General features: G+C 31.3%; 1 protein-coding gene across 1 annotated transcript in view; it reads left to right on the top strand.

Moving 5' to 3' along the window:
* The window catches only part of LOC108911600 (serine proteinase stubble), an 89,597-nt gene that overhangs the window by 41,414 nt on the left and 25,390 nt on the right, over window positions 1-22,793 (top strand). The window contains exon 3 of the mRNA XM_023454617.1: window positions 6,759-7,175. Within this exon, the coding sequence (XP_023310385.1) occupies window positions 6,759-7,175 (417 nt within the window). The remainder of the gene's footprint in view (window positions 1-6,758; window positions 7,176-22,793) is intronic.

Raw genomic sequence — 22,793 nt, 5'->3', positions numbered from 1 at the left:
GAAAAATAAAATTTGACTTTATTAAAATACATTTAACAGTTTAAAATTAATTTGTCTATAGAGTCAAATTCTAGATATTTGATATCAAAGGACATATATTTAATTTCTTAAAAATTTTAGGAAAGTTTTTAGAATTAATATGGATTATCCTGATACTTACTTATTTTTGGTTTGTGATGTAAAATGGCCGTGAGCATTATAAAATGCAAGTATCATTTAAACAACAAAGCAACATATTTTTCAATATTCCGTCTGAGATAGAACATTTTTGCTTTAACCGAAATGGATTCGCTGAAAGGAACAGTTGATACACCTACAAGGCTCAAAGCCTGTTTCATTTTGTTGAACTGAAAACATTGAATAAGTAAAAACATCTATATTTGCTTTATCTCACGTACAAGGAAGTCGTTCCAGCGCGCTATTCTATAAACTTTTCACGATCCGTAAAGTAGATTCTAACAAAGCCTGCCTGTGTTTGGTATCATAAATACACGGCTCAGATGAAACAGAAATAAAGGAAACGCGTTTTCATATCCAGAATAAGGAAACAAAACACCGGCGGAACGGCTTAGGATTAGATCAGAGGAGCAAACCAACCAGTAAACAAAAACGGGAAATATGTGATGAAAATATATCGCAGAGTACCCAAAAGCTGTATAAAATCGGACGGGGAACTATCCTGAGAGGAAGGAAGTAAGTCTTTTAAAGAGGGATGAAGAATAATGGATCGGATATTGTCTCTAGTGTGCCGGAAAATTAAAAATTTTAATTATGCAGATGAAAGTCTCCTGTATAAATAGTAGTTAAAAATTACATTGTGATATTTAGAAAAAACAATTACCGTATTTCTTTGTATTTTTTTTGAACGCTTAGGTAATTTGACACCTTTACTGAATTTGTTGAAACGTGACATTTACAAATTAGCGATATATTTTTATTAAAGACAAAATTAGAATTTGAATAATTATTAAAATTTACTGGAGCAACAGAATTCGGGTTTAAAACAACGTCCTCTTCTGATGATACTATAGTTGCTATACAATTTGTATTAACACTTTGGGTTGCGATATCACTTTCTGTCACCCTAGAATTTCCTCGTGAATTTCAATGTAAAATCTTTTCCACATAGTCTTCGATATATCCGTCAGCTACAAAGGACGAACGCCACCCACCGTGCCTTTTAAGGCATCTATTTCTTGGTGTCCGATCCGGCAATTTTAAGCACTGCAATTTTACTGGGCCAATTTCCTGTGGTATTTCTACCCACTACCTGGTTTTTGACCTTCCCATCTCGCACTGCCAAGAATAAGTACAATAAGCTGACTTTGCCTGTTTTGGTCGTAGAGCCAGATATTTTTTATAAAATTCCAAATATACGTAATTAACTGTCTCGTTTTCTTGATTTGTTATTGTAGACGTTCGTGATAAATGCGTTTTAGTGTCAGGAATATTTGCTATTATAAGCGCACTTATCATTAATGTCATTTATTTTCATATTATATAGTTCTTCTCTTTTACATGCCCCTGCTATTCCAAATATCATTCCTACTGTTACATTTAAATCTATAGACATCAACAGAAAAAAATTATTTAAAAACTTGTGTATTCTCCAGTAAAGATTCTTGACTTTTCCACTTAATGTCCAATATTTTTCCTCTCAGGAAAGTCATTAGCATATTTTGAAATATCAACAACTTTATGCAAAAATATTGTGGCTATGAGCATAGAGCCCATAAGCTTCCTGGAGACTTTAAGGTTTCTTTTCAAAATAGGTTAGCCTTTTTTGTGATATTTTTTTCAGCTCGAAGATTCTCTACTCCAGTCGATTTAGAGTTTGAACGTGAAAAAATTATTAGTAGACATTTTATTGCACTTTATGACGGGGAAGCGTATGTAGAAAGATAATATCAAAAAGGTAACTCGAAAGAAGAGACGCTAATTTGGCAAATTGTAAATAAGTAGCAAATTTACGTGTTTTTTCACTTTTTTTTCGGCCCATGCAAATCTAGACGATCTATCGAAAAATTTGTTATTTTATGTTGTAGGCAATTAAATTATCTACAATTTAAGGTATCAAAAGTCATATTTCACCAATTTGTTAAGAGAAATAAATAAAGGTTGAATGCAGAAAAATCAGTTTTCGAAAATTGCGCATTATTATTGCAAAAAGGGTTAATGAAATTTATGAATAAAGACGGTCAATCCAAAGACCGATTCGATTGACCGTAAAATTGTTGCTCTAGTTTCTTGTTAATTGATTTCGTTCGTTTTTTGCTAAACGTTAATTTTAGAAGTTAATTTCGTAGATATATATCCTAATTGATTCAAAGAAACGTATCGAAGAAAAATTTCAAAAAGTTGAAATTAAGTTACCCTTTACAACGAACAAAGGTGTCAAACAGCGTTGCAAACAAATTGTCCCAAGGTCAGGCGAAAGCAGCTCGGGTATTCGCTCTTTTTGCATTAAATACGGTAATTTAAAAAAAAGATAAATCACCTACGTCTTTTTGTTCGCAAGATAGTCTTATTTTTTATTAACTGTTAACTGTAATTGTTAATTAACTATTAAACGTATCGGACTGGGATTTTCAAGAGAATTTGTTTATTTTCTTTATTTCAAGCATTTTTATAAACCTGGGACTTTTTTAACAAAAATAAGCTGAGCTATCTAAAATTAATTTTAAACATTTTCCTGAATTCACGTTTATTAAAGTTAACTAATAAAAAAATTATCACGCACATTGAATAATGTTGCAAATCTTCAAGGAAATCATTTCCTATTTTGTTTCTAATAACATCTAGAGTAATGGTAACATGAAATTTAGCCACAATGCATTAACTAATATACTACTGCAAAGTCGCCTCCTTGAAGTTGAAAGTTTGTAATTTTGAAAATAATATCAATGTTTTATTCATGTCACCGTCGTTATGTGCTTATGGAAACATTCTACAACCACATATGTCATACTTTGAAATACTAATCATAAAGAAAAATGGGCACATGCTTCAATGACTACATATCAGTGGTTATAAAATGTGTGTCTAGAAAAATATGCCACGCTTTTGAAATATACCTACCTTAGCACCACATATACTTTTTACAGTTTCGTTTATTTTTCTTATTCAGTTTTTACTTTGATTTCTTTCAACGACGTTTCTTATCGCACGCACCATTTTTCTTCTGGAAAAGATAAATTGAAAACAAAAGATTGATGATGGCGGGTTATTTCACAAAATAAATATTTTCTCTCATACGACGGCGTGGCTGCGTGCTAAAAAGCTTTAAAGAGGCAGGCTTAACATATAACTATGCCGGTTAAAACTTAACCATGTATATAGGGTGTTATAGTGAATAAAAACACAGTTTCTCAAGGATAGCTAGTGTCACTCAACACTACCTTCTTCCTTATTTACAACTTACTTTATGTTAAAACACTAGCCTAATACTGGATAACAATCATTTTAATCTGTAAACACTGTAGCCAGAACAACTACAAATTAATAAATTTCTAAACCAAACACAAGAATGTCTTAATCAAATAGCCATACTTTTCAATAAAAAATTTTCCTACGACGAGACTTCCGGCCAAATACTTGAAGTTTGTATTCATGTATAAAATGAACATTATTATATTTGTTGAAAGTTCACTGTAAGGGACAAATTTGCGAAAGATAATTAATTTTCATATTTCATATTCGTATTTTTTGTTTGTTTGTTTGAGAAATAATATGAAATCACTGACGAATTCTACATCAAATTTGAAGAGTAAATAAATCCATATGCGAAAATTTGGTTGGCAGAAATATTTTTTGCAAACACAAAATGTTGAGCACATTGATATGACGGAAACATTTTTGGAACCGCTAGTTCCACAGAAAGCTCTGCCTTTATTTACAAGTGTTGGCGCATACCCATTTGGAAATCGCTGTTCATGAAGATATGCAACTAATTCGTAGTTTTCACCCGCGTTTTTATACGTTAGTCTATTAATTCATTGTTGCCCTATTTTTGAATCGTTTTAGTATTTTTATTCATACTTATTAATAAAACACATTAAAAATATATCTCTTTTGAAACTAATGCAGTACTCATGATTACTCAAAATTGAACAAGCAATTATTCTTTTGTTTAATATAAAAAACAGGACAAAAAATGTAGATGACACGCCATTTACGGCCATAACTATTCACCACTTTTTATGAAGTTCTCAATAAGTTTTATTAATTTTAAGCATGGTTTTGCTGTATCGACGATTTTGATTATTGAATTTATGATTAACACATTCTATCTAGCATTAAAAATTGTATCCAAGTTTATAAACATCCTGTATAATATACATGCAATCACGACATTTTTTTACAAATAGATATATCAAAATATTTGTTGGTATTGTTAGATTGCAGTACAGTTAGTTAGGCTGGAACGTCCATGATTATTTCTATTTTACCTTTAACAAATATCATAAAAGAACTGAAATAACCGTTTCCTAAGTACCTAATTAATGTGTCATTCATGTAAACTTAAATTAAAATATTTCAGACCTAATTAATGTTATTCCAGCACTGGAACCGTTACCTTTTAACTATGCATGGACTTGATGTATAATTAACTTACACCTTACTACTGCTACGTGTATCACATACATATATTCTTTTGAGAAATAAAATGTTTGGAAAATTGTATGTCTTATTAATAGATACGTGATTTAGAAATGCACTCCTTTTTTAATTCAACCAACTTAACTAAATGTAGGTCTTCAAGATAATACTGATTTGATTTTGCTATTTTTTTGTTACTAATTAAAAATATTGCTCTTATTGAAAATATCATTAACATATGTCACTAGAAATGTGTTTTGTTGGTTTATGAGAAATATGTTCTATTTTTAATATTCCAAAGTATGTTTTACTCTCTTTCTAAAGAAAAACAAAACAAACCTTTTTTAATATTCTATAATGCAAAAATGAGTTATTTTTGTAAATTAACAGAAACAAAATTGAAAGTTTTATTTATCCAAATAACATTAGCTCCTAGTATAGATTTTTCCCGCAATATCGGCAGTTAGAAGTATTGTCTGTGGACGTAGATATATTTTGCACAGCTAGATTTCTGGTATAGATTTGATAAGATTTAAGAAAATAAGTTTTTCAATTTGTTTGAATGGACTTAATACTTTTAAAGTAGAGTAACGAAAAATCGTACCTTTCTGACAATTTTATTATACTCATAAAAAGTGGACAGACATTTGTAAGTTTAGCGAAGTATCGTGGATATATAAAAAAATGGTCTAGACTTTTCCAGACATGCCTCGGGAAATTTCAACGTTTATAACTTTATATAAAACTGTAATAATATAGCTATAAAATTTCTCAAGATATAATAAAAGTTATATGGATCAATTTAGATATGTATACGTAATAATATACCGAGTGCCCGTTTTTGAAAAGATACAAGGTCGGTCAAATTAAGGCAAAGTTGTAGGATTTGCAGTAACATGCCGAATAGAAATTTTACCTACGTTTACTTCGATTTTTAGTTAACGACTAAAACTAAAAAATTGTATTTGTTTTAATCTTTTTAAGTCCGATATATTTTTCTTATAGGTGCTATATTGGATTATCACACTTTGGATTCAGTGAGTGCATTTCTAATTATCTACGAATAGTTTTTGCAAATAAAAATGAAATATTAAGCGAAACCCATATTCGGATTCAGCGAACACAAAAACTTGTACATGTTTCTTTGCCGATTTTTCTGATCGTTTATTCCTGGTTTGACCTTGAAATGATCTCTAGGTGACCTTGCAGAGTCATGCGAGACCCATATTCGGATTCATCGACCCCAAAAACCCTAGTATACCTCATCAAGTGTGATAATACTATTTACATGAAATGTTGGTCTACAAATAATTATTCAGACTTATCGAGTCATCCCTTCTAAAAGGCCCACTTTGGGGCCCAATATCTCGGCATAAACGGTCTTTGGGCCCCATTGACACTTTTGATCAGAATGCTAAAAAACTATAACTCCGCAAAATTTCAGCCAATTCGATAGGGATTTTTTTCCATTTATTTTGTCCGTCCATTTAGAGAAAAAACAATTATCACAACACAAGCAAAACGAGATATTCTTCAAATTAATTAATCAAAACTTCTAAATCATATCACGTATTTTTCATGCAAAAATTGTATTTTTAATTCTCTAATTATTTTTTGCGGTAATAGTTTTGCTTTTAAAGTACTCTTTGTAAAATGGACAATTTTATATTTCAATTTCAATAAAAAATTTATCTGCTGCGATAAATATCATAGCTAACACAACATATTTAATTTTCGAGTCCTAATAATGTTTGATTAAATTAAATGTTAGGTATTTGTCATCAAATTCGCTTTAATTTGAATGACTTTGTATCTCTTAAGGTAATCGAGGTCAATATTATGCGATTCGAAACTATAAGCTAAAAAGAAGGTACACGATTTGATTTTCATAACATTAGAAAAGAACATGTTTGCAATTGTTTTTTAACTTTTTACTAATTAGCATAAATACCAGCAGCCCCCATACCTATTCGATAAGTTAACTTCCAGATATAAGTCACACTTACACTCATTAGTTAATGTACTTAAGTATCTTAATGACACTTTCGCATAGTACAATATTTTCAATACATATATATGTTCACATAAAATTTTTAAGTGATACATAAATCACTGCCCACAGAAATAATTTCATTATTAACGTTTCTTAAAATTTCCAGACTGGGTACCGATAACAACACCAGATGGATGGGTGCTGCTCCCCAGCGTGGAACCAAACGCCACCAACCTAGAAATCCCAGAAACGACATCATCTGCGCCACTGCTGTCCAGTCTTTCGACTTCATCAAGTTTACCACCTTCAACAAGTTCACCATCTACATCAAGTTCGTCTTCAACCACTCCAATGACGTCCACGTCCACCATAACAACAACTGTGCTTTCTTCTACAGTAACAGAAGGAAAACCTTCCGTAACGTATATTCCCCTTGAAACAACCACTGAATCAATAATATCTTCATCCACAAGTAATACTACAACAGAGCCACAACCTGTTGCAACAACGATTACTTCGGAAAATACCACAACATCCGCTCCAGCTCCAGCTCATCCAGTGAATATGAGCGACTTTACTGACGGTAAGAAATTTACTACTCTTTTGAAAATTTTATCTTAACTTTTAATTCAGGCAAAATTGCCTGAATTAAAAGTCTGTTGTCATTTAATTATTTAAGCAATATAACGGACCCTTATCGCAGTCTGTTTAAATTTCATTTTAGAATATACAATTAACTTCTTCAGTCAAGTGCTAAATTCTAGTACATTAAAAGAAATGAATTTTTCACGGCTATAAAAAATTAGATGTGGCGCAGAGACTGTAAAAATCACACAATTTGTTTCTTATATTTTGTGACAGTACGTTCGTAAATTGGCATTCAAATGAACTTTGCAAATTAATTTCAAGTTTAAATTATTACGAAACAAGTATGTGAACTTTGTAAAATGTTAATACTCCTACATACTCTGTCTGTATTCCAATTTTGAATTGAATTGAAGTACATTTCGCAGCACTGCCACTTAAAAAAGGAAATACAATTCTATTCTGTTTAATGGATAATAAACAAATGTTCTCATATTTATCCGAAACCTTTTACGACCAAATTTAGTATTTAATGTAATATAGCGCCAGCAGGGAATATTATACTGAAGATGCTTCTGCACAAAACTCGCTTAAAATATTTAAAGGGCGTTTTTTAGACCTCTTTCCTTATGAGAAATAATTTCGTTCATTCTGGAAATGCTTATAATATGTATTTTCTGAAACAGAGTAGATAATATATTTCCGGATAGTCATGCGAAAATTGTCGCATCCTCTTTTTCCGTTGTTGTTCGAGACATGAAAAAAGTTAAGAATACAGATGTAGGCTTTTAAAAATTGTTCTATACATATGCCACAAAGATAAAATTCTATGTTGCATGTCAGAGATACAGGCTTAACTGTTTTTTTTTTTAAATAGAAAACCCGGTACATCTTTATACCATTCTCTTTACTTCTTATTTTTCTTTTATTTCTTTTTCTTTATACATATCTTTATATAGTTTTCGTAGTAGACTTAGAAGAATATTGACGATGAAACAAATAATGATCATCTGTCGACTAATAAATTAACTCCGTAAATGAAGTAAAATGTGTGCAGAAATCAATGGCAACTGGTGGAAATTGAAGTAGTCATACCCATACTACTTTCGAAAGAAATTTGTGAAATGAAAAATTAGGGGTTGCGGACCCTGGAATCTCGAAAAGTGTTGCTTATATTATTGCAAAATATTTTTTTCCTAACTGATAGGTATAAACTTATAAATACAAGCAACAGTTTTTTATTTTTTTCAAATTTTTCATTTTTTATAAAGTTATGACATTGTGAAGGAATGTAAGTGTCAAATTAAAATTTGAATTGGTTTAAGTCTACGAATAAAATTTAATTTTTTCTGAAATAAAAAAAACGTCAGCTTGTATCTACATTATGAAAAAAAATATTTTGCAAATATAAGATGCGTTCCAAAGTAAACAGGAGGTATTTCTAGTGTAACTGTCCATTATATGTGTCGGTAAGGTAGATCCTCCACTGATATAATGTCAAAATTTCATGGCATTTGGACGAAAAGAAGTGGAGTTATAGTCTCTGAAGTGACAGTACGTTTGTGTCAACGATACAAAAATGAGCAGCGGCCAGCGGACAAAGAGCTAATATTATATTTTGTTTTAAACTTGGTAAAACTTTTACCAAAACGTTTCAACTGACGAAAAAAAGTTGACAATTGTTTATCCCGTGGCAAACTTCATGAGTTGTATAAGCGGTTTAAAAATGGTCGTGGGGACATAAATGATGATTCAAAGCTGTGCACGAATTCATCAAAGATCAGCCAAAAAATTCATGGAACTGGAATTTAGTACCTATTTTAAAAACCTCAATTTATTGCAATTTGGAGAACATTTGGGCTACCTAAAGTGTGCGCACGGTTTGTCCCGAACAAGTTGACTGACGACCAATAATTGCTCAAAACTCAAAAATTCAACATTCGAAGGCCAAAAAGGACAAAAACATTGTGGCTGGTGATGAAACGTGATGTTTTCAATATTAACCAGAAACCAAGCGCCAAAGTGACTAGTGGTAGGCGTCAGACTATCCAAAACCCAAGAAATCTCGTTTGGAGATGTCGAAAGTGAAGACAACCTTGCTCTGCTTTTACGATTCCAACAGTTTGTTCTACCGGGATAAACCATTAATGCACAATTCTATCTTGGGGTTTTGAAGTGTTTGGTGCATCATATTCGTTATATTCGACCAGAATGCCGCGCAGAAGGAAGTTGGCGTTTATTACAGGATAATGCGCGATCTCATCCGCATCGACACTTGTGACCGATTTTTTGACTAAAAATCGCATTTTAACTATCAACCACTGCCCGTATTCGCCTGATTTGGTACCGTGCGACTACTACCTTTTCGGAATAATGCATTTGCGATGAAAGCCATCCAAAAGGCTTGTACCGACATCCTGAAGGACATCCCGGCAGCGACATGCTTTTAGATCATGCAAATCGCGTAGTAAGTCGGAAGGGGATTACTTTGAATTAAATTAATCGATTTTGCCATTAAATATCTTAAAATGAAACTTTCCTGTTGTTTGAATGACTTTCGTATCGCACTTTGTTGTCGAGAAAAAAAAAATAAGAAATCATATTAAAAATAAAACATGAATTCGTTTATTGTTCTTTTTCTCGTAAACGGTTCATTTTATCGACAATAAATAAATAAGAGTACCTTTTTTTAGTCGAAGGTTGAAGCTACCCAGATTTACTATTTTAAAGTCTTTATCATACAGGGTATTAAAAATTTAGACATTAAGTTGTAAAGTTTAGCCCGCCCCTGGTAAACTAAAAAAACTAAATATGTTTCGAAGACACTATTTTCAAGAAAACCGAATTCCGGCGGCGTCTTTCAGGGACACATATCTCCGGAGGGAGGGCCTGTATGAAAAAAATGTATAGGGACTTCTCATGTCATTTTTTTCATGTTCTGTCTGCACCCGAGAGATTTCTCACATTTTCCAGGACACCCTGTATATGTACAGGTAATGTCTTAATGATACGCGCGTGTAAAAAAAATAAATTCCTACTTGAGCTAAATTTTAGCATGACCCCCGTATACATTAATGCGTCTTGAAAAATATTCTTATTCATTATTATATCTCTAAATTTGAAGAGCGACGCCACATTCTAATGTTGATAATAAGAGACCAATATGTTGCAAAATACCGTGGAAAGCCCTGTATTAAATACATTCCATATTTTACAAGGCTAGATGTAGTATGTAAAGCTCAACTACGTATTACACACATAAATAACACAGTAGCTCCCGTACAAATCCCACCTCGCATTTCCGTTAAGCCGTTTACGACCCATATTGTTGTTGGCAATTATACCAGAAAAAGGAACAATTTAGGCATGTACAGGCTGGAGATGTATCAGCTGCAATTACCTATAAATACCTGCTTATGCCTCGACAAGCTTTACGCGGTTTTTTGCAATACGGCGGGTCTTGAAGCCGACCCTCGATTATTTGACTTGCATCTTACATCAGCTTAGTAGTATACGACAGGATTAAGGACGCTAATGAGCCTGCGAGAATAATAAATTATAAAAATTAAGGCAGGATCGTACTAGAGGTTAGTGTGTTAATATTTAATGTATTCAGTAGTATAGCCGTTTTCATACTTCTTTTTTTTCAAAATACCTAGTAAGTATTTAAAAAATTGAACGGTGATGAATATTAAAATACGAAGATTTTTGTTACACATTAAAATGGATCTGAAAAGTTGTAAGAAAGAGGCGAAAAGTGACCTTGAGGTACCGCTTCTTCTTTTCATGTAAGCTAAATCAGAACTCTGAACATTTAAATTTGAAAAAATCTCGTAAATATTCAATTTAAAATTACAAAATCGTGTCGCAATTTAAAACCATATACAGGGTGTTTCATAATGATGTGCAAATATTTTAAGGAAGTGTTTAGAAAGTAATTTTAAGAGGGTACTTCCAATATATTTTTTTGATTTGAGCAACCCCCCCCTGAGAAAATATTCAAATCTCAAAATGGCTGAAAAAATTAGCTTTTATCTTTTTTCACGAAAACGGTTAAACTTAGAAATTTGAATTTTGGTACACGTTAACAACTAGTTGAATGGTATTTTGCAGTAGTCTTTCTTTTCATCTTTGTCATCTTTGAATGAAAGAAATTAGCACCCCTTGGTTTTATTTCTCTCACAACTTTTTTCTACGTTCTACAAACTTCAAATAATATAACTTAAGCCCAAAATTTTCCAAATTTAACGAAAAACTAAAAGGTTATAATGAAAAATCGATTTTCAACCCTTTCATCTTCAATAACTTATAAGTCTACACGGTGAGCTTGAATAAACAAAATATACTCAGAATTTTTTTAAGAGCATAATTTTGTCTACTAAAATATAGTCTTAGAAAATGAACAATATTTCAAGGAATTCAGCATTTTCGAACAGCAAATTATAGAACGTTATATTGTTCTTCCTTACTAATTTCTAACTTAAATTTTTGTATATTTGGATTATTAAATACCTTTAAAATAGAAAGCAAGGTACTCCTTACACAGCACACTTAGACAATAAAATAGAATATTACAAATGACCATAATACAGAGTAGGTATAGTGACAATACTCGGCAAAACTTTAATGACGGAATTGTGACAGGAAAAACTTTGCTTTTGATATACAGTTTGTTAAAAATTAATGAAAATATGTGGTTTCTTTAACACTAAAAAAAAAATTTCAAAAATAATTTGATAGTTTCACATTTTTAGCAATAATCCGAATATGATCTACCATTTTATTATTTATCTCGAAAACGGCCCAGCAAAAGTACATTTTTATAAAGCCTCTAGTACTCTATTCCAATAGCGATTGAAATAGAATAATAGAAAAAGAAACAAGCGAAAATAACTACGTCCACCCTTTGAAGTACGTCACTTCACGTAACAACACCTGGATGATGCACATGTGTTTGTGGGGAAACAAAAATTCAAGCTTCAAGTCAAATTTTAACAAAATCGGTACAGCCACTTTTCAATAGTTTTAAAAAAATTATATATCAAACTTTAACAATGCTTCTTGAAACGAATCACGACTAGGCACATGTTTATAGAAACTATTTTCTTCAATTTATAGCGTAAAATCCATCATTAAAGATTGCCCTAGTATTTTAATTACCCCTGTATAGCTTTAAAAGAATCTCGCAATAAGTTCATGAGTACTTTATTAAAGAAATAGAAAATATATAAAAAATGCGTAACATTCTACGTCGATTCTTCAGCCGAAAAATGATCTGAATACAATGAAGGAGACAGTAAGGTGGGTTTATAACCAAAGCTATACTCTTCTTAAAAGTATCAAGCTAATTCAAATAAATTTAAAAAAATGTGTTCTTCGATACCAGAAATATAGGTATGCAAAAGTTATCTATGTATATGCGCAGACAAGACTCCTAATAATGCAGGAAACAAGTACTCTATGGCTGGCTACACGCCACAACTAGCATTGAATACACACAGCTAATAATAAATAATTATTCAAATTAACAATTGAAAATGATATGTCTAAGTAAGATTAATATTAAAACACATTCATGATATTATTCAACATTCAAAGAAATATTTTGTATTCTTGCTGTTCTATTATCACCTTTCACAAAGACTAATCACGTAAAAAACAGACACTACAAAGAGATCTTTATTTAAAACATTTTACGTAGGATTGTTTCTATACAAGATGTTCCTAAATATCATGTACATAAGGGAGGGGGTAATTCTTTGGCTTATTTCATGACTAAAAGTTCATATAAACATAGGTCCGCAAACCCTTCGTTACCGATCTACAGGGTGTTGAAATTTTAAGATTTTTTTAGCCCTACAGCGTAACCTATATTCCAAATTTCAGCTAAATATCTCAAAAACTGTGGGAGCTATAGAGAAAAAAACTAAAAAAATCTTAAAATTTCAACACCCTGTGGATCGGTAACGAAGGTTTTGTGGACCTATGTTTATATGAACTTTTAGTCATGAAATAAGCCAAAGAATTACCCCCTTCCTTATGTACATGATATTTAGGAACACCCTGTATATATATTAACAGAAAAAATATGAATTATATATAAACATCATGTTTAGAAGAAACGACATTTTGAAACGGCAGTGTAAAAGCTGCTGAATATGACTAGGTCGAGGCATCCCTCAGGGTTCGTTCAAAACTGTGGCTAAACAAAGGCAGCGGTCAAAGAGCCCGATTGAAGCGTTAGCTGAGCGCCAAATATGAATATTCATATCTAAGTCGCACGTAACAACGATTGTTTGTGTTAACAGCGGAGCGTGAGCGTCTCGTGACTTCAGCTACAGTGTGAATCAGCCTTAAAAGGCGATGATTTCTTCGGCAAAATGAGAAATCACTCTCTGGAGAGCATGGCTCTTGAACTCTCAAGGTAAATCGCCGACCATTGGTCGTGCCACAACCTCGACACTGAAAATAAAACAACGTAGAACAAGTTTTGCATTTAGTCTTCGGTGTACAAGTGGTGTTTAAAGTGTGTCTAGCCTGGAAGATAATTTAGTTCAATTTAGCGATGTTCGGTTATGACAAGTGAAAAATTTTAAGTGCAGTGAGGATTCTTTAACGATTTGCCGATACTGAATTGCCTCCTTCCATTACAAATAATAACCTGTTCTTAGAGTTTTTCAATGCGTTTATGGGATGAGACTGTTTCTCCGTCGCTTAAAGAATTCCAGCTCGTAATTAGCAAAATTATGTTTACGGGCATAAAAACGTAATTGAAATTCGCACTTTTTGCGGCGAAGCCTGTGAAATATAAATATTCTACCTTGAGCTCTAAGTACACTTAATTTTTTCTGCGTCGCAACTCCACAATTTAAAGCCTAAAAATTCCTTCACATTTCTGCTGACTTAATGCATACCAAGTAAACCCTTGAAAGATGGTTTCTGATTATTTAATAAACGGGTATCCCAGAAATAAGTGCCAAAATTTCAACCAGTCATTCAATATATCAAAAGCAACCTTTAGGTACTCCAAAATAAATTTTTACAACCTATTTTTTTATCTAGTATTTTTTACTCCTTAAAATAGCTTGAGAGCTATCTCTGGATTAAAGACATACCTAAGTAACGTATATGAAGTTAAAAAAAATTGTTAACCTAGTAGCACAGCACCAATTGGTTGTCATTTGGTGGTTGTGCTTTTAGTTTATTATTAACTATACTAACTTTAGTGACGATTAACAAACAATTAAAATTTGAAAAAGTTATATTGACTAAAAAACCAAAAAATTTTTTAAAAATAGATGAAATCAAGGTTGTTGCTTTCGATGAGTTAAATTGCCTGATTCAAATGTTGGCACCTATTCTTGGAACACCCACAATTTTAACTTTTTTATGGTTTCGATTTGAATAATTATATGACTCTATAACATGTTTTGGGACAAGCTACACGTTAACAGTTTGTCAAAATAAAAAATTGTAAAAATATTCATACAATAACTTTAGTAATGATTGGATTTGAAATGTATTACAAATCAAATGAGAAACGTCAACAGTTGTGTCGGAAGTAGATTTATGGAAAGCAAAATTATTAAGGATATTCTTTTATGCATATTCTAATAAAAAAATGTTATATCTTGATAAAAATACTATTGCGCAAAAACTAATGGTCCGACAGCGCCTGCCTTTTGCACACTTAAAGTTGATATAATTATCCACTTCTGTGCCAAATTTCAGTTCTTAATATTCATAAATAACAGTTATGAATTTTTGAAAAAAAAATGCCGGTTTTTCCGGATTTTCATCGGTTCTAATTAACCTATCGAATCGTTTGACCTCTCATTTTCTTCGAAATTTAATTTTCTACAACTTATCCAATTGCGGAATTGCGATTGCTCTAGTAGTTTTGGTTTTATAAACAAAAAACTAAAAAAAAAAAGTTTTTTGCACTAAAATGTTAATAACAAATTAATTAGTGGGAGTTGCGAGTCGAAAACGCATCAGAGTATATCTAAGGACTGTCTTTTAAATGATGGCAGAGGTGGTATGCTCTTAGTATTTTTGTCACACAAAAAACCTATATTGACTGGTCTATTTTAAGATATTTGTTTATAGAATCTCGAAAAAACAGACTATTTCAAAAGTATCCAAACCATCAGTTTTTCAGAAGGATTATTTATAATATATATTGCGTTTAATTAATTGATACTTAGCTAATTATTAACGTAAACATCCAAAAGTGCGATCAATATACTATAAAAATCTTGCACAGATGAGTGTAGTCTTTATTATCATTTTTTTTTATTTGATATAGATAATTTACTAGAAATTGTTAAAGAAAAATAAATAACTAAATAAATAAATAATATAAAATTTTGTATAAATACGGATAAGTAACAAAATATAAACAGGAAAATCAAGACCATAAATTCTGCCAATTTTGTTGTTAATTCATTAAGTAAAACAGAGCCAAATTTCAAAATGGCAAAACAATTACTATTTATTAAAGCCAAGCGAAAATCTCTATGTATAAGAAATAATCGAAAAATATAATAAAACCCCAATTTTTCGATCGAGCTCATTTAGTTTTTAACAGCATTCTCTATGTGAATTCCCATGAAATGAAACTGCAGTATATTTCTACCTTACTATTGAATAAACAATTTATACATTATTGTTTCATTGGCACTCGTGACATTTGCTGTTCATAAATTCGACAGACTCATATTTTATAACAATATACACTAACTGAGCTAGCACAGAATAGCTATTTCTATTCCATAGCCAGACAAAGCATACAAATTTAAAACGTAATGTTGCTACCCAAGAAATGCACCTTCACATCGAATTTATTCTGTCGGACTTATATTCTAGAGAGCTGCTCATGTTATTTCAACATTATGATAAAAATTATTGTTTGATTTTTTGAAGAGTGCTCGCATATTTGCATTTTGATCAGCTCACACAGATTAAATTTAATTTAACAATTTATTTATTCTATTTACATACCTACCTACTTTCATATACATAAGTGCAAAATCGATATTGCTAATGTATTCATCCATTCGAACGTCCCACACATATTCATAAATTTTATATTTCCCAATTTTTCTTATACATACAGGGATGGCCGGAAATACGGAATAAAATTCATATCTTTTGAATGAGTTAATTTTTTTTTAAAACGCCGAAACACGTTAACTGATTTTGATTTTTTCACATCTTTCGGTTATATAATATTTAATTTTTCTGCAACCCCCTAACCCCCAGCTACCCCTACTTTTTTTTCAAATGGAAACATAAGGCATGAGGGGGCTCGTTGAAAAGCTTATAGAAAACCGAATCCAGCCATACCAAATAAACAAGTTTTATTTTTTCAATAACAAGTTTTTTTTTCATTTAGAAATTGAAGCAACTAGATAATTTACAAAAATAAACTCAATGTCGCAAATGCTGAAAATTACCTTGGAGCAATACGAGAATTGCAATGCAATTGACGTAATTCAAAATAATGCCAGTTAATTAGAGATGCGATGTAATTCGAGATAATGCGAAGTAGCTTGGAGTAAGACGAGAATTGGAATGTATTTTGACGTAATTCAAGGTAATGCCAAATAATTAGAGATAATGCGAAGTAGCCCGAGGTATTGCAAGGTAATTCAACGTAATACAAGGTATTTCTAGCAGTGCGAAGTAAATAAAACACTTGCGAATTATTATGTAGGACATTCAAGTTGTTTTAGGAATATGCAGATTTTAATAATAATGCATATTTATGCATATTAGACAAATGGTTACAAAATTAATAGATATTTTAAGCGTCATTGTTTAAAAGAGGGCATTAAACGTGCAATCGATTCTTTTTCTATTATGCTTGACGTCCTTCCGTTGTTCAGTCTGACCGGGGCTTACTTTACAGAAATTGTTATAATCTTAGTTATTATCTAAACTTTTCTGGAAAAATAAGTTAAATGGTTTTGTACAGGACCATCATGCGAAAATTTTATTCGACTATAACTAAGTTGCCTTCGAAAATATCAGAAAAATTATTTTATCAAGTTAATGATGATAACTTTAATAAAAAAAAAACAAACTTTTTAATTTTAGTGAAACACATGTTTATGTACATTAAAAAAAATTTCCAAATAGTCATAAAGAGGCTTATAGCTTTAGCGGTATGATAAAAAAAACTAGAGACTGCACAAGAAAATATTAAGTTTAGTCGAGGATTCAATTGTTATTTATTTATTTATTTCACATATGCCTTATGCTTTCCGGTATCAGAGAAGTAAAAATTGTTTAATTTTTTATTTATGTACGTAAAAATATTGATTTCCCTATTAAAAAACAGACACCAAAGCACTTTTATTTTTTCGATACTTTAATTGTAAATTGAGGTTAAATCTATCATTTTCGTATGTCGATCTTCCATTTTTTTTAATGTACTGTAATGTAACTTGTAATGTATTTCTCTTACTATTAAAGAAAAAGCTATTAAAGCTCTTTATGATTGGAACTTCGTGAAAAACGGCTTTTTTTCAATGTATTTTAACACGATCATGATGATTTATTTGAAAAACAAACAAATGTCTATATGCGCATAACACGTGCTCTTTTGTTTTGTTTTTTTATATATTAATAAAAAATAAATTATTTGTTGTATCAGTAAATAAAGAATTTATAAAATAGATGCAATAACACATCCTCGAGTAACGAATTGTAGGTATTTTAGGAATCAAGTTTTTGCATTAAAAATTAATTTGTGTAAAAAGAACGTAAATAATATACATGTACATGATAATTAACAGCGTGTATAGAAAAACCAGAAAAATATAGATCAACGAAAACGTTGTAAATTGCCATATAAACACCTGTTCAACTAGGAGTTGCAGGGTTACAAGTTAAATACTAAAAATAAAATTGTTTTTGGCGATAGATCAAAAACGAAAAAACATAGTTAAACAAGAAATTATCTTTCGCTTAAAAAACTCTAAGAAATCAAAATATATCATAAAATTTGATTTATAGTAGGATCGTATTCGATGCAAAGTAGAACAAAAAATTGTTGGCCTTTTATCAAAGGAAAATCGTGTCATCATTTTTAGGAAGCGTAAGATGAACCATTTCAAATTTAAAATGAAATTGAATGTAAAATCTGAAATACCGATGCGTACGCACTGTGTTCTGGTACTAGCTGTAGTCGACCAGGTGCATCGTGTGTACGAAGTGGTCGGTTATATGTCAAATACTGACTTGGCGAGCTTGATCGTAAAGCAGGGAACAATAAACAGTGGCGCGTACAGAGGTAAAATGTAGTACATATTTGGAATTTAAATAACGAATTGGATTTATAATAAATTACATTTAAAACAAATAGTTTATGAGAATAAAGGGATTTTTGTAGGAACAGGGTTCCAGACGTGAACTGATCCCTTCATTGCACCCCATTACGATTCTTTTTATAAGGAAAACGAAGTTTCAAAGCAAAAACCTTGTATAACAGATATGCTATAAATATTTGCAGAATGAAAACAAAATATAAATCCTATGATATGATTCTATCAAATGAAAACATCAATCTCAACAAAATAAGTTATTTTTCTATCAAACAAGAAATATTAACAAATTATAAACACAATATAAATTCTATGATTTATGTACTGTACGCCGAGCTGCATTTTTCTCATCTTCATTTAATATTAATTTCTTCTTTCCACCCCCTTTTTTAGGTTTCTTAACGTGTCCTCCATTTTTCTTCTCTCTTAAATTTTTGAAAACAGATGATTCGCTTACTTCAGTCTTCAGTTTCATGAGATGATCATTTTTTAAAGCGTTATAGACATTTAATATTATCGTTTTTTCTCTGTAACTTAATACAGATTTCTTTGTACCCGCAGCAGTACATCCGGCTTGCGAACATCCAGGCACCGTCTCCATTTCTCCATATAACGACAACAGAGTAATTATAATACAAAAAACTTCACTTCACTAGCACAGAAAATATAATAGCATTCACGATTGACAAACAACAGCCCGAAACACACACACAGCACACAAATAAAACACTAAAAACACTTTTGTTACTGAGCACAAGAAACATGATTTCACTCACAAATTCTCAAATAATATCGCTAAACACACATACAGCCCGAACGAAATATAATTGCACTTATAACAGTTATAACCTCACAAATATCGCGAGCGAGAAACACGCAGCACCAATACAACCGAAACGAAACTGACCACGCCGGGCCGGCACGCGCGCCGCCGCAACAAACACAAGACACAAGTCATATGAGGGAGGATGAAGGGAGTAATAAATGTATTGTTACTCTGCCGCCCAATGTGCAAAGGAGATGCCTTTGTTTTTCATTTTGTCCTTCATAAATATATAACTATTAATCCATAATTCATAAAGAAATTATTCAATTTCCAAAACCCCTAAAACGTGTTGCACTGATTCCCTTGACAGGCAATGATTTATTACTTTGCATCCAATATGATCCTACTATAGGTATTTTCACTGAAATACAGGTACATAGTGAAATAGATTTTGAATCTCCCATATCTAGGCCACTGTACCTATTATTTTAATACGCATCGAATCTGAATCCGTAGTTAGTTTTACATTAGCACCCACACAACATTTGAGTAAATTTCTAAAAATGGATGGAAAAACAAAAAAAATCGTACCAGAGCCGCTTAATGGGGCATCAGCAAACTTTTGAAAAAAATTATTTGGACCGAATAATGCCTTAATCTTACGTATTTTAATACGTTGAACCAATTAGTCGTCAGGAAAATACAAAAAATCGCTAGAAAACTGCATATTCAAATTTGCATTGAATGACGAAATTTATTTGGACCAATTCAAGTTCTATTCCAAAATATTTTGGCGCGCTAAATATGGATCTGACACTGGTTAAGTTATCTGGCAATGATTGAAGCCCGGTTTGACCATTTAAAATTCTGTAATCTTAAATGCAAAAATTCAAACTCCGAACTATTTATTACGTTTTTTCCTAATGCACTCTTTTGTAATCGAACGACCTACGCATTTGGTTTCAAGAAAATTGAAAAATAAACATGGAAATTTCTATACTCGTTCCCCTGCCACACATCAATTTGTAAAAGTAAATATTTAGCGATAATTACTTCAATTGAATCACTCAACATTCGCAATAAACTCACGTGTTAGAAATAGCTTTCCATTGAAGGCCTAAAGTCCTATGCAGTTTTACTGACGTCATTCTAAGTAACGCAGTACCCACACGCAATCTTGACTACAAGGAAATAAATTTATTCATCGAGTGTTTTCACGCCAGCTCTTAAAATAGGCTCCCAGCATCGACATTTCCGTTTTACGTAAGACTCTTTTGTTGTTTCTGCCCTACTCGCAATTTCTCTCGCGATTCTAGGAAAAACAGTATTTCTTTGTAGGGGGAAAACAGTGTCGTTAATGAAGGCGACGACCGACATAACGAACCGGGAAAGATTTAATAATTTAGTTAAAGCAACAATTATTATTGTAAACGTAAATAGTCACTTTGTTTTACAGAGAAATTTAATAAGCTTATCAGTAAATCAATATTGTAAATCACGAACATGATTATTCTTAAAGTTACATTTTTGAGTAACTTAAGTAAGTTATTAAAGTTTAAAACATAAAATGCTTATACTTCGCGGTCGAAATTATAGAGAGTGACTCATCGCTAGCTTTTGGACTAGTAAGGGGGATGAAGCGTGCCGAGAACGAATATCCATTGGCGTAAAAGGCAACAAGATATAGAAAATATTGAAAAAAGATAATAAAACATAACATCTAATATTTTTTTACGGTTTGCTATAACCGGTACTTTGATCCATTTTAATTATTACAGCATTTTAAAACGTCCCAGTTGTGTTTTTTTAATTTATAAATTTATTATAATCATGGAATTAGACCCCTCGTCTCAGGACAGGTAAATCAAGTCCGTTTACACCCACTAAAAAAGCATTTCCCTATTCCCAACCAAGTGAAAAAGACAGAGATAGAATATAGATCGACGTTCAGTGTAACTCAGTCTATAGACGATTATAGATTCTATCGATGCATGTACGTAGCGAGCGGCACAAAGATTAATAACATTGAACCGTTATAAAAATCATTTTATATTTTATACGCATTATGGTAATAGTGTGTTTATATTATGTCTGAGTCACTCTCTATAATTTCGACCGCGGAGTATAATTTCTATATAATTTCGAATGTAATACCTATCTTTAATCCACCTATCCATCTGAAATGCCTAAACAAACACTTATTATGTATGTTTTTAGGTAAAAGTTTATTAATGAAAATTGTTCAGAATTACCCAAAACGCGAAAATTCAAAATTTGGTTGCATTTAAATTTCAATAAAAAATCCTAAAGACGTAAGATCTAACAGTATGCATTTAAAACAAATCAGTGATTACAAAGTTTTAAATTATAATAAAAAAAAACAAGTCTTTTTAAGTCCGTTTAAACTATATTTTCTAATGCAATGTTTAATATCGATTTATATCGATATTTATATTATTTTCATCTGAAGAAGGTAGAAAACGTAGCCAAACATGAACATAAGTTTATTTATTGCCTACCTAAAAAATAGAGGTCGCTAAGAACACCTCAAAAAGTCTTTTGTTTCTTTCTATTTTTTGTAGGGGTTTTGGGAACACCCAGTTGTGTTCTGAAACGTCAGTAAATTTACTGTAAAAAAAATATGTTCGTTACATATCGCTTGCTAAATTTGTAAGAAAATTAAATATTTTTTATTAAAAAGCCAATGTTTCCTAAAATGTACCTAGCTCTCGAAATGTGGTACCACAAAGCTAAATCTACAGTAAGGTAAAAATATTATTATATTGATTACTCTAAAAGCTGCCCCATGTCGAGTTACTTTAAAAAAAAAACACAAAAAAATATGTTTGAAATTTCGTAATATATTTTTGTTTTTCAACGAATTTTGACGATTTTTTTCAACTTGAAGCTCTTTTCATAAGCTTTCCGAATATGTAATAATATACAACTATATCAGGCTCGTACGTCGTATATTTCATTTTAAGGTTAAAAAATTAAAAAAATCCAGGTTGCAATGAAATTAAAAAGAAAATGATAGATTTCAATGTATTATTATGAAATCTACCATGAAAAAAATCAGTGCGATTGTGGAAGATCCTCGGGATCGTCCAGACTAATAATTAGTTAATTTGTTTATAAGGTCATAACTTGTAAACTATTCAACTTACCGATTCCAGATTTCGTGTGAGTTATTAGACAGTGATAAGGAATGAGAGGATGCGATGCCAATACGTTCTGGTAATAATAACGCAGTTTATAAATGTTTAATTCAAAAGTCATAAATAAACTTCTTCTGTTTATAACTTTTGATCTAATCAATATTTTTGAAGACGAAAAAAAAGTACTTTACTATTTTCTCGTGGAAATGAACGGAAAAAAGTTATAAGCGAAAAACATGAATTTACGTAAAAATTATACATTAACCACCTTGTAAACAACCTTCCCCCCATTTTTATGACTGTGGAAACTAATATGTTATTGTACATAATATTTAGCATCTATAGTGATAAATTCAGTTTGC

Source organism: Anoplophora glabripennis, unplaced genomic scaffold, assembly GCF_000390285.2.
Source record: "Anoplophora glabripennis isolate ALB-LARVAE unplaced genomic scaffold, Agla_2.0 scaffold364, whole genome shotgun sequence".
NCBI classification, from domain to species: domain Eukaryota; kingdom Metazoa; phylum Arthropoda; class Insecta; order Coleoptera; family Cerambycidae; genus Anoplophora; species Anoplophora glabripennis.
Note: the sequence above shows the minus strand (reverse complement) of the source record. Positions and strands in the feature narration are given on the sequence as shown.